This window comes from Monodelphis domestica, chromosome 4 (genome assembly GCF_027887165.1).
Source record: "Monodelphis domestica isolate mMonDom1 chromosome 4, mMonDom1.pri, whole genome shotgun sequence".
NCBI classification, from domain to species: Eukaryota; Metazoa; Chordata; class Mammalia; order Didelphimorphia; family Didelphidae; genus Monodelphis; species Monodelphis domestica.
This window is the reverse complement of record NC_077230.1, coordinates 353,756,458-353,768,012: the sequence shown is the minus strand read 5'-3', so window position 1 is coordinate 353,768,012 and position 11,555 is coordinate 353,756,458. Positions and strand designations below refer to the sequence as shown.

The following is an 11,555-nucleotide window of genomic DNA, read 5'->3' as shown; positions in this document are numbered from 1 at the left end:
CTTTGGTAGCTGGGAATAGAAATCCTTAGCCTAGGAAATAAAGCATTTATATATATCATCAGTATCTTAGAGAAAGTGAAAACTTAATTATATAATAAGATGTGAAGGCAGCTTGCTACTACATTGTCTGGCCAAATTTCCTATCAGGCTATATAGCCAGTTGATAAGACGAGTGAGAGATTTTGTAGCATACCAACCATTTGGTAATAATTATCAATTTCAGGTGTATGAATTTTTGTAATAATAAAAGATGCATAATCAATAGTCAAATATTCACTCATCATTTTCTAGCTGGGAAGAAGGCAGGTTGGGGAGTGCTATGAGTAAGAATGAGATATCCCTCCTTCCATAAGTTTTCTGTATAAAGACAAAATATTCAGCCAGGCTCACTTTAAAACACAACATTGTATAAATTTAATTTAACCTTTCATAATATAATAATACATCTAAAACTTTTTAAAATTAAAAAATCAAATTTTCTCATTATTTTGCCCTAAAATAAAAAAATAGTAAAAGTTTCTTGTTCCCACATACACATATTTTTGCAGAAATTGATATTTTCCTTTCTTTGAAAAATCAGATAATAGACTCAGCTGAAGATTTTGGAGAGGGTAACATGTTTTCACAAAACTTGCAAACAATAAGACTTTCCAAAATCACTTGTACTTTTCCAAGAACCAAGTTATAACACAAGGTTGGAATTATACCTGTAAGATTCATAAATAAATAAAAAAAAATCATGTCTCCCCAAACCTCTACCCAGTCATTTAGTCAACAACCATTCATAATCCAAGTCTGAGACTTGGAGGGACATATTTAGTAAAAGTATAGTGGAATAAGGGACTTGAGAGAAGAAGATAGCATAGAGTTGAACTAGTTTAGCTAGTGATCCAGATATTGAAGGAAAGGGTGAAGAGAGTACTCAGGTGATGGCTTAGGGAAAAACTGAAGGTTTGAGGGATTGAAGTTCATAGAGAAGATGAAGAGCAGGATTTGAGCTTTCACAGCATAGGAATGGGTGGAATGATTATAGATTGTTATAAGACTAGTGAATGCCAGAGCACATTGATTTAAAATTTTGTGGGTGATGACATGATCAGAGGTATGACCATTTCTTTTTAGCTGTGGTACTTTGGTAGAGTAGGTAATATGAGTAAGTTAATGAATGGTAGTTTAGGGGGTTTGAGAAAGTACTGTACAATGATTTCTCTTGGTATGAGGGCAAGATTTGGGGAATTAAACTGATTGAGGAAAGGTGAATGTTATGGAGGTAGGTTCACAAGCAACATTATTCATGATAAATAGAATTGGATAAATATCAAAGGAATAGAGGGGACTGAGAGATGGAATTATTGGAAGAACCTCGAGTGACTGTGGGAAGCAAAGAGAATCCAATTTCTTCTACCTGAACCAGTGTTTCTGGAATATGACAGAAAGTGCAACCAATGCTGGAAAAAGTGGCCAGAGAAGCAAAGTCATCAGGAGGTCTCAATGCAAGAAAAGTAAAGGCATCGAAGAGGGGAAAAAAAATTTAAATGAAAACTAGTTTGTTTCATATGGACCACACATCACTGGGAATACACCAAAAGGGGGAGTTAGCTTTCACAGAATGTTAAATGGAGGAAAGAAGAACAGGTTGAGGAGGAATGGGAATAAGGGAGCAGGCAGTGAAGGAACAGAGAATGGGGTTTAAATAATTGGGAGTCAGGGTTCAGAATCACTAAGAGGGTGTGGTAGGGTGGAATCTTGTTAATACTTTGGCCTCAACGTGAAAACCTCTCAGGACATCAAGCAGCTATGTGTAGTTGTAAATCTAGAAAGGGTTTATAACTTGGGGAGGGGAGGAAGAAGGATGGAATGACATTTTCCTGGCAGGTTTCAGTAGAAATCATTTTAGAAGGAGGTAATCTGTGGGAAGACAATATTTTTGATCACCTTAATAGTTAATACAATAAAATCCTTTTCCATTATTGACTCATGGTATAGAGTTCAACATTAATGATGTGAATGCTTTTCTGTAGCACAGGACTTAAGGTCAAGTCATTAAAAAATCCTTTTATGCCACAAACTTTATTCATGCTAAAGTAGGTAGTTCTGTGGGAGAAGACAGAGGAATGGAAATGAATAGTAGAATAAATAATTTCTTTGACCCAGGTGCATTAATACATAAATTCCACAAAATCTCTACTTTAACAGTCTGGGGTAGGGGAGATACATCAATGTAATAGGATATTTTAATACATAAAGAATAGTCAAAACTCATTCACAGTCAAGGAAACTTAAGGAATTAGGATATTCCAGTATGAAATATTAACTGAAATATAAAGAATGGAGGTAGAGAGTATTAATGGTAATAACAATGATAACTTTTACATTTCATTCAACAATTTACTTAGTACTTTTCTCAGAATCTATAAAGTTTTGTGAAAACTAGTCAGATTCGTCAAAAAATAAAACCCAGTACATAGAAAATTAGACAAGTCAAATTCATAGGAATCCAGTGGCAATCTCAGTTCAATCAAAAAATTCATGGAGCATATTCAGAGGTGGCACAAATGAATGGATTTAAAGATGGGAGTCTACTGAATAAAAAAATAGTCATGAATGGCTAAGGGTGTTTTCCCCCTTGGATATAGTACTTCCTTTAGGATTCCTTGTGATTTTATTCATAGTCTTTAGCCCTCCTCTTACTCCTATTTAGTGTCCCAAACTCCAGTTATCTGGCAGTTTACAAGCTCCCTCAGGTGCAGTTGCCCAGCTCCACCCCAGGGAAGCAGGTCTGGAGAACAGGTTCCTCTATAAATATCTAAATACAGTTAGGGACTCCATTCAGACTCTGACACAAGACCAGTATATCCTGAACTAAACTGTCCTAGAGATGTTAAACACTTAAATTCTCTTCTGTGATTTATTGGATCTGCCAGTGGTTTGGGGGTTGAAGAATGAAACTATACAACAGCAAGGTGGCTGAAACGATTGTGTCACAGGAAAAAGAAGATTTAAAAAAAGGCATCAGTTATTGAAGAAGTAAAGACCATTGATAGTAAGAATGAGGGGGATTCATCATACTTTGCCATGGATAGAAGTATGTTAATTGTTAGACCTATTGGTGTTAGACTATTGGTGAGAAGCACAAATCTAGATCAAGCACTTGGAAAAGTACCAACAAAACCTCAGAAATCCCCACTTTTTAAATGTGGCTTTGGATTATGAACCTAGATAATAAGAATTTATAGGAAATCAGTGTATTTCAGACATCCTGCTTTCCCACACCTTTCAGAAGAGATAAGATGAACACAGAGTAGGTTTTTATAGAGCTGAGCCCTCTATAATCTTGGGGCAACACAGTGTTGAGGTGATGCATTCTAAAGAGTCATGAATAAGAGGGGGAAACTTTTAAGATATTATTCAATGACCTAAGTTGGTGAGCCAGTATTCTCATCTCCAAGAACCTGTCGGTGTTAAATTAAAAAGAGAAGGGGGTTTAGTCTGAACTGTCCTGTGAAGAAAAGGGATTAATTTCCAGAAAAAAAAGCAAAAATAAAAGTCCTTGGAAGATAATGACTGAATGGGAGAGAGTGGGATATTCCTTATTTTGAGATTCGAAGAGTTTTATAAATGGAATGTATTCCCCTAAGAAAGAATATCGTCATGAGATAAACTATCTTTCATTTTTTCCTATTCAATTTCTCTTTGAATATTTTTCTCTGTCAGGAACCCTCTATTCTAGGAAGGGAATAGAGAGAAGGAAGAAAAGGAGGAGACAGAACAGAAACTTAAATATGGGTAAAAAAAGAATTTAGTATGAAGAAATCATGGAAAGGAACAAAAGATGGAGAGGAAAGAGAGGAAAGCAGGAAGGGAAGCTATTTTGTTTGTCATGAGTAGGAAGAGAAAGGAGTACTGAATGTAAGATTTTTAGAGACATTTAGGCTTGATAAAGAGGTAAAATAAATAAATTTCCCATTTTAAGTGTACATAGTGACAATCTACTGCAAACTTCTCATTTCATAGATGAGACAATTTAGACCCATGCTTTGCCAGAATCTCAAGAAACAATAAATGTATGAACCCAGGTCTCTGCACAGAGATGAAGAGGGAAAGTATTCCAGGCATGAGAACAGGCAGTGAAAATATCCTGAGTTTGGAAATGGAGTGTCATTCAAGGAGCAACAGAGAAACCAGTGTTATTGGCTTTCAAATGACATGGTGGTGGTGGTGAATGTAAGGTATAAGAAAATTAGAAAGGTAGGGAGGTGCTAGGTTATGAAGGGATTTGAATGCCAAATAGGATTTTATATTTGCTTCTAAAAGTAATAGGAAACCACTGACATTTATTGAGTAGAAGGATAATATAATCATATCTATGGTAGAAGAAAAGCACTTTGACAGCTGAGTGGAAGACAGATTGGTACTGAGAGAGACGTGAAAAAGAGATATCAGTTAGTAAAATATTTTGATATTTTAGGCATGAAGCAATAAGGACCAGCATCAGGGTAGTGGCAGTGTCAGAATACAGAAGGGGACAGACTCAAGATGTTATGAAGATAAAATGGAGATAAGATCTTGGCCACAGATTGGATGTGCAATGTGAAATAGATTGATGACACTTACGTTTGGAGCCTGGTGATTGGGATATGGTGACCTTGAACTCATATCTTCCTGATCTGGAGCTCTATCTACTTAGGCTTCTATATGTTTAATCAATCAGCTCCTATAATTTATTTTTCTATCAAGAAGAATAATTTTATAGTGGGTAAGCCAGATAAAAATGGTTAATAGCTAATATTCAATAGAAGTGTGAGGTAGTTTAAAAAAACACAATAGTCAGCTGCTCTTAATAAGTTCAAATCACCAGGTCCAGATTAAACATTCACCAGAATGAGGAAAGACAGATATGATTTCTAAATTAGCCAGATTGTGAAGAATTGGAAAGAGGTCAGAAGAATAGAGAAAGGAAAATATACTAATTTTCCAAAAAAAAAAAGAGAAAGAGAATTAACTTTATTCTATTTCTGGGCAAAATCCTAAAATGCATCATCAAAGGAATCATTAAGTGAATATACAGAAGAGGGTTATGATCAAAATAAATTAGTATATCTATATGGAGAAAACCCCCCTGCAGACTAAATTTGTGTCTTTTTAAATAGGATTACTAAAAGGTCAAATTGGGGAAAATCTGTATATAAAGTCTGACTGGATTTCAATGAAGCATTTGAAATAATCTCTCATATTTTTCTCCTAGATAGGATGTAGACTACAAAAATATTGTTCTTAAATTGAAGTTTAACTGATGGACTTTTGGGAAACCCTGTATGTCAGCTTTTTATTATTTTACTGAGTGGAAGAAGCAGAAAAATGGGAAATTCTACATAGAGAATGGAATGACACAATTTCTCTTTCATGGAAAGGATACCATTTCATGACATGGTGGGATCTAAGTTGTGACTCTGCAAGTGTGTCACCAAAACGTTGGCAAACACAGAGAGTTAAAGAGGTTGAAGAACTGTGTGTAGTTGGAGTAGCAGGGGCATTGTAAATTTGAATATTGAGGTTCCTGAGAATGATGAAAATGAGTATAGAATGGAGAAAACTGATCCAGAAACTGAATAATTAGTAAATGACAATAATATGCATAGGGAGAAGGTGGCATAAGTGGAGTGTCTCATCTCAAAAGAGGAAAATCCACTGAGATATAGTGAAAAGAAAACTAATTGTCTGAAAGCAGCAGTGGGGAACAAAGAGGAGCTCCCTACCTAACATCCCACATTATCCTAGCAACAAGGGGAGTGTTCAGGGAAGAGGCTGAGTTCTCTTTAAATGAGGTGATAGAAGACATGTTGGTCATAAATATCAAGGCTATAAGTTTATTGACATAAAAACCAAAATTCCAAAGGTCACAATAGAACAGGTCATGAAATAAGTGAACTTCATTAGATTGGGGATGAGGGAGAAGTGTTGGCATATCATTTTACCCAAGGCTGGTAAGACCAGATGACTGATGTTGGGTGGTCAATAGACCAGGAGTTGTTTAGTTGTGGCATGCTCCACCGATGTAGGTCTTTTGCTATGTGTCACCATGAGGTTTCTTCCTTTCATGTAGTTTCCTCTAGGATAAAGGAGATGAATAGTTTCTAGACTTGGGATTGGTGCATCCCTCAGTCTAATTATGATAGATTATAATTTATTAATGAATATCTATAGAATGTACTTCTCTGCTTCTTGTATTAAGGTATCAGCTTTACCCACTTTCATGTTTTTTAATGTCAAATCACTCAAATATTCTAGTGTTGAATAGTTATTAAACTCCTCTCAAAGTTCTAAAGTACTTACTTGCCTAAAATTCCTCAATTTAGAAAAAATGAACACTATAAAAGCATAATTTCTCACTAATGTAAATTGAAAGCCATTTTGTTACAGGTATTCACCAGTCATGTCAGAAGTCACTAACATCACAGAACTGCCATTCTACTTCATTCTTACGGGCATCCCGGGTTTGGAGGCCATGCACATTTGGATCTCCATCCCCTTCTGCTGCTTATACACGATCTCCATTATGGGCAACACCACCATCCTGGCTGTCATTTGGACAGAGTCCTCGCTTCACCAACCCATGTACCTGTTCCTCTCCATGCTGGCACTAACTGACCTGGGCCTCACCCTCACCACTCTGCCCACAGTCATGCAACTCCTCTGGTTCAATGTCCGGGAAATTAGCTTTGAGGGCTGTTTTGCCCAAGTCTTCTTCATTCATACCTTCTCTTTCATGGAATCTTCAGTGTTATTGGCCATGGCTTATGACCGCTTTGTGGCCATCTGCCGCCCACTCCACTATGCCTCTATTCTCACAGAGACTGTCATTGGCAGAATTGGGATAGCCATCGTTATCCGATGTGTTTTGGCCGTCCTGCCCTCTCTCTTCCTGCTCAAACGTCTGCCCTTTTGTCACTCTCATCTCCTCTCCCACTCCTATTGCCTTCATCAGGACATGATCCGCTTGGTATGTGCTGACACTCGGATCAATAGCTGGTATGGTTTTGTACTGGTATTGCTCATCATTGTGCTTGACCCTTTCCTCATTCTTATCTCCTATGGGCTGATACTACATAGTGTCCTTGGCACTGCCTCCCGGGCAGAGCGATTTAGGGCTCTCAACAATTGCCTGTCCCATATCTTAGCAGTGCTTGTCCTTTATGTACCGATGGTGGGAATATCCATGGCCCACCGCTTTGCCCGGCATGCCCCTCCTCTGGTTCATGTGGTCATGGCAAATATCTATTTGCTTTCACCCCCTGTGATGAATCCTATCATTTATACTGTGAAAACCAAGCAGATCCGACAGGGAATCTACCGTCTCCTCTCCCAAGGGAAAGCAAATTAATGATAGGAATAAAGGACTATTAAATCACCAGGGATAAAGATAGGGGTGATCAGAGAAGTTGTAGCCAGTTTGGTCTCAGAATAGGCCAAATCTCTCCCCATTCTATCATCCTCTCAGCTGCCAAAATGATTTTTTTTCCTAAAATGCAAGATTGATCATGTCATTTGCCTACTTGGTTAAGTTCAGTGACTTTCTATTGTTTTAGGATCAATAGTAGAATTTAAAATCCTCCATAACATTCCCCTTTTGTATCTTTCCAGTTCTCTATTCATTCTTTGATCCAGGTACACTGACCTTTTTAGTGTTCCTTGTATACAATATATCTCCTTACTCTGAACCTTTTGGTTGCTCCTCATTCCTACAATGCTCTCCCTCCATATCTCCACATCCTGGCTTTCATGCCTTCCTTCAGGATTTATTTTAAACTGAACCTTCTAATGTAAGTCTTTCTTGTTCCTTATTTGCTAGAGCATCCTTCTGAAATTTGCTTTCCATGTGTGTATATCTCGTATACATAGTTATTTGCATATAGTGTTGCTAGCTCCTTTGAGACAGGGATACTTGTTTTGCCTTCCTTTATTTCCCTACTACTTAACATATGGCCTGGTAATTAGTAAGCATTTAATAAATATTTGTTGAGTGGAGTTGTGAACTGATCTAACCATTCTGGAGGGCAATTTCGAGCTATCCCTAGTGGGCTAAAAATTATTAATTCCCTTTGATCCTGTAATATGCTAATAGGTCTGTATACCAAAAAGATAGTAAAAAGGGGGAAAGGACCTACTTGTACAAAAATATTTATAACAGCTCTTTTTTGTGGTGGCAAAGAATTGGGAATTGAGGAAAGTCCATCAATTTGGAAATGGATGAACAAATTGTGGTATATGATGGTGATTGTGCTATGAGAAATGATAAGCAGGATGACGTCAGGAAAATCTGCAAAGATCTACATGAACTGATAAAGAGTGAAATGAGCAGAACTGGGAGAACATTGTATACAATAATAGCAATATTATAAGGTGATCACCTCTGAAAGACAGTTATTCTTAGCAATACAGTGATCTGTGGAAATTCTGAAGGATTTAGGACAAAGTATACTCTCCACCTCCAAAGAAAGAACTGGTGGAATCAGATGCAGATGACTAGATAAATGTGAAATTATTGTAAGCTATAAATACAAGCCTAACATAATAATTAGAAGATACTATCCTTCACATTAGTTTATTTATGGTTTTATTTTATGGTTTTAGTTTTACATAAATAATATCTTACAATGATTACCAATATAGAAGTATATTTAGCATCACAATAAATGTATAGTCCAGTTCAAATTACTTACCATCTCCAAAAAGGGGGAGGAAAGGGAGAGAGGGAGACAATTTGGATTTTTAATTCCAAAAAATGTACATTGAAAATTATTACATGTATCTGGGATAATAAAGTCTCTCTGAATAAAATAAATATATAAATAAATATTTATTGGCAGAGTGACAGTGACTAGGATCTCATTTCCTTTTCTTGCTCCACTATTTGCATGTTTAGTCTATACTCTGTTCTCAGCTCTTTTTATAACTTGACAGCACTTTCATGATGAGATCTTAAAACTGTGGTTCCTATACCACCAGCGCTGGTCCAGGAAACCCTTGCTGACTAATCATATATTTTCATTATCCACTTAGATTTCTCTTTCCCATGGCTGCCATAACCCTGAGAGCTCTGTCCAACTTACTCATAAGTCTTCTTCCTTGGAAACCCCTCTCTATTGTACTGGCAGAAGTAAGAGAAACAAATAGCTCATTCTTTATATAGTGACTCATGTCCTCTTTTGGCCAATCTAATTGGGAGCAAAGTACTTTCTTAATGATTCTTTATGAAAATGAAGACCATTTCTGTATTCTTCCCTCAATTAAAATAAAAGCTTTTGGTTATGAATTGCAATGAGTAGATATGTACAATCTGTGGGTGCCCATTATATATGATAGATCAAATTGGGCATAGAATAGTTATTTTCAAAATACCCCCAGCTGCATATGAACCATGAGGATTCACAACACAATTACACACAGTTCAGAAGACATATAGGTCACATGAAGTCCATGTTGTACATCATATAGCAGAGCAAATACTTCATATATGCTATTACTTGATTCTTCTCCTTACATCAAGAAGCACCTCTGGAGTACTTAAGGATATAATGAGATAATGAGTCATTGTAGATACTGAATAAATGCCTGTTGATTGACTAGATAAATGTGAAATTATTGTAAGCTATAAATACAAGCCTAACATAATTATTAAAATGATGAAAAATAATAATGCCAATCACAGAAGCTGACATATAAATAGTTCTTTAAGGTTATCAAAATAATTAGAATTAGTTATCTTATTTGATCCTGATTTGCCTCATGAGTAAAAAAAAAAAAAGATGGGCTGGTAAAGTGTCATGGATAAGGACTAATTGATGGGCAGCTCATGTGCTCCTCTGATATCCTTGAGATATCAGAAAAAAATCCCAAGAAGCTCCTAGAACATTGGGTAAAAATTATGAGTGGACATTGACAATAGCCATACAAGAAGGGCTGGTCTGCATGGGATGTAATCATTGGAGGAAGTCAGTAAAATTTTATAGATAGATATTTGTGTATATATACATACATATATATACATATTAATACATACTTATATAATACACTGATTATTAAGATATGGGTAAAGATTATATATAAATATATGCATATATACACAGATATTACTGATGTATATTAAGCTGCCTTATATCTCAGTGCCCTAGGCAACTCTCAAGACAATAATTTGTAGAACAAGTGTTACTCTTCACTGGTAGGAGTTCTTTATACCACTGAAATTATAATTCTAGTTCTCTATCCCACCATATGCTTTTTCATCACTAACACTATTACTATTATCATCATCATTAACATGAGATTACATAAGATGTATATTTAACCATCATCCCTGGAATGTCATATGTCAATTTAGTCACTATGTAAATTTGTCAGGTGTTGTAACTTCTGAATACACAGCTTTTCCTTTCTGGGTGGTATAGCACATGTTCACAGACCCACTGATCTCTGATACCAATTCTGGGTCCAAGGACAACGTAAGATGAATTATTGTATATAGTCTCTAAGTTATGTAGTTCAGCAGAGTAAGGATCTCCATAGTTAGAATTAATAGAAGGAAAAGTGTGGCCACTGGATTTAGGCCCTTTAGCCTCTTTCAGTTGGAGGTTCCTCTAAGTCTGAGTCACTCTTAGAATTTCTTCCTAATTTCCAAGGGGGTACTGAAACAATCATTTTGTCAGATTTTTGAACCATATACTCCCTAAACAGGTGATTTTGATTCATTGGCTACCCTTTTACTGGACATATATTATAAACTAGCACATTGCCATCATTCCACTACTTGACATGGTGTACTCCATAAATCTATTATCCTCTATTTTTTCTAATACAACAAGATATAATAGCAGTACTCTATGTTCTGGATGAGGTAACAGCAGAAATCGACTTAAAAAAGATAAGAAAGGAAATTAAATTTTGCTGAAAGGTACCATAGAGATAATTTCAATTCTTAGAATGTATATATATATATATATATATATATATATATATATACACACACTTAATGGCATAACTTCTAAATAGTTAAAGAAAAAATTAGATGAATTACAAGGAGAAATAGATAATAAAATATATGCACTTTACCCTATCAGTCATAGATAAATCTAACAAAAAAATGGGAAAGAGAAATTAAGTACCTGAATATAATTTCAGGTCAGTGGATTTTTATCTTTCTATATTTGAAATTAATTTACATATATTTAATATTATGGGCAGCTAGATGCTAATGATTAGAGTACTGGGCCTGGAGTCAGGAAGATTTATCTTCCTGAATTCAAATATGGCTTCAGTTGGTTACTTGCTATGTGACTATGGGTAAGTCACTGAACCCTGCTTGCCTCAGTTTCCTCATCTGTAAAATGAGTTGGAGAAGAAAATGGCAAACTATACTAGTATCTGTGGCAAGAAAGCCTCAAATGGGATCATGGAAAGTCAGATATGACAAACAATTAAACGACAAACAAATACATAATGCTGAAATTTTTGGTGAAAGTCTACTAAAAGGCACAATGTTTAGTTTATAGATAGAACAA

At 35.8% G+C, this 11,555-nt stretch overlaps 1 protein-coding gene across 1 annotated transcript; it reads left to right on the top strand.

Annotated features, from left to right (window-relative positions):
* Positions 1 to 6,433: 6,433 nt before the first annotated feature.
* Positions 6,434 to 7,381, top strand: LOC103105760 (olfactory receptor 51Q1-like). The gene has a single exon (XM_007491175.2). The coding sequence runs from the start codon at positions 6,434 to 6,436 to the stop codon at positions 7,379 to 7,381; it is 948 nt and encodes a 315-aa protein (XP_007491237.2).
* Positions 7,382 to 11,555: the final 4,174 nt, after the last annotated feature.

Coding starts and splice junctions, on each gene's coding strand:
- LOC103105760 (XM_007491175.2), top strand. CDS start 6,434: ATGTCAGAAGTCACTAACATCACAGAACTGCCATTCTACTTCATTCTT.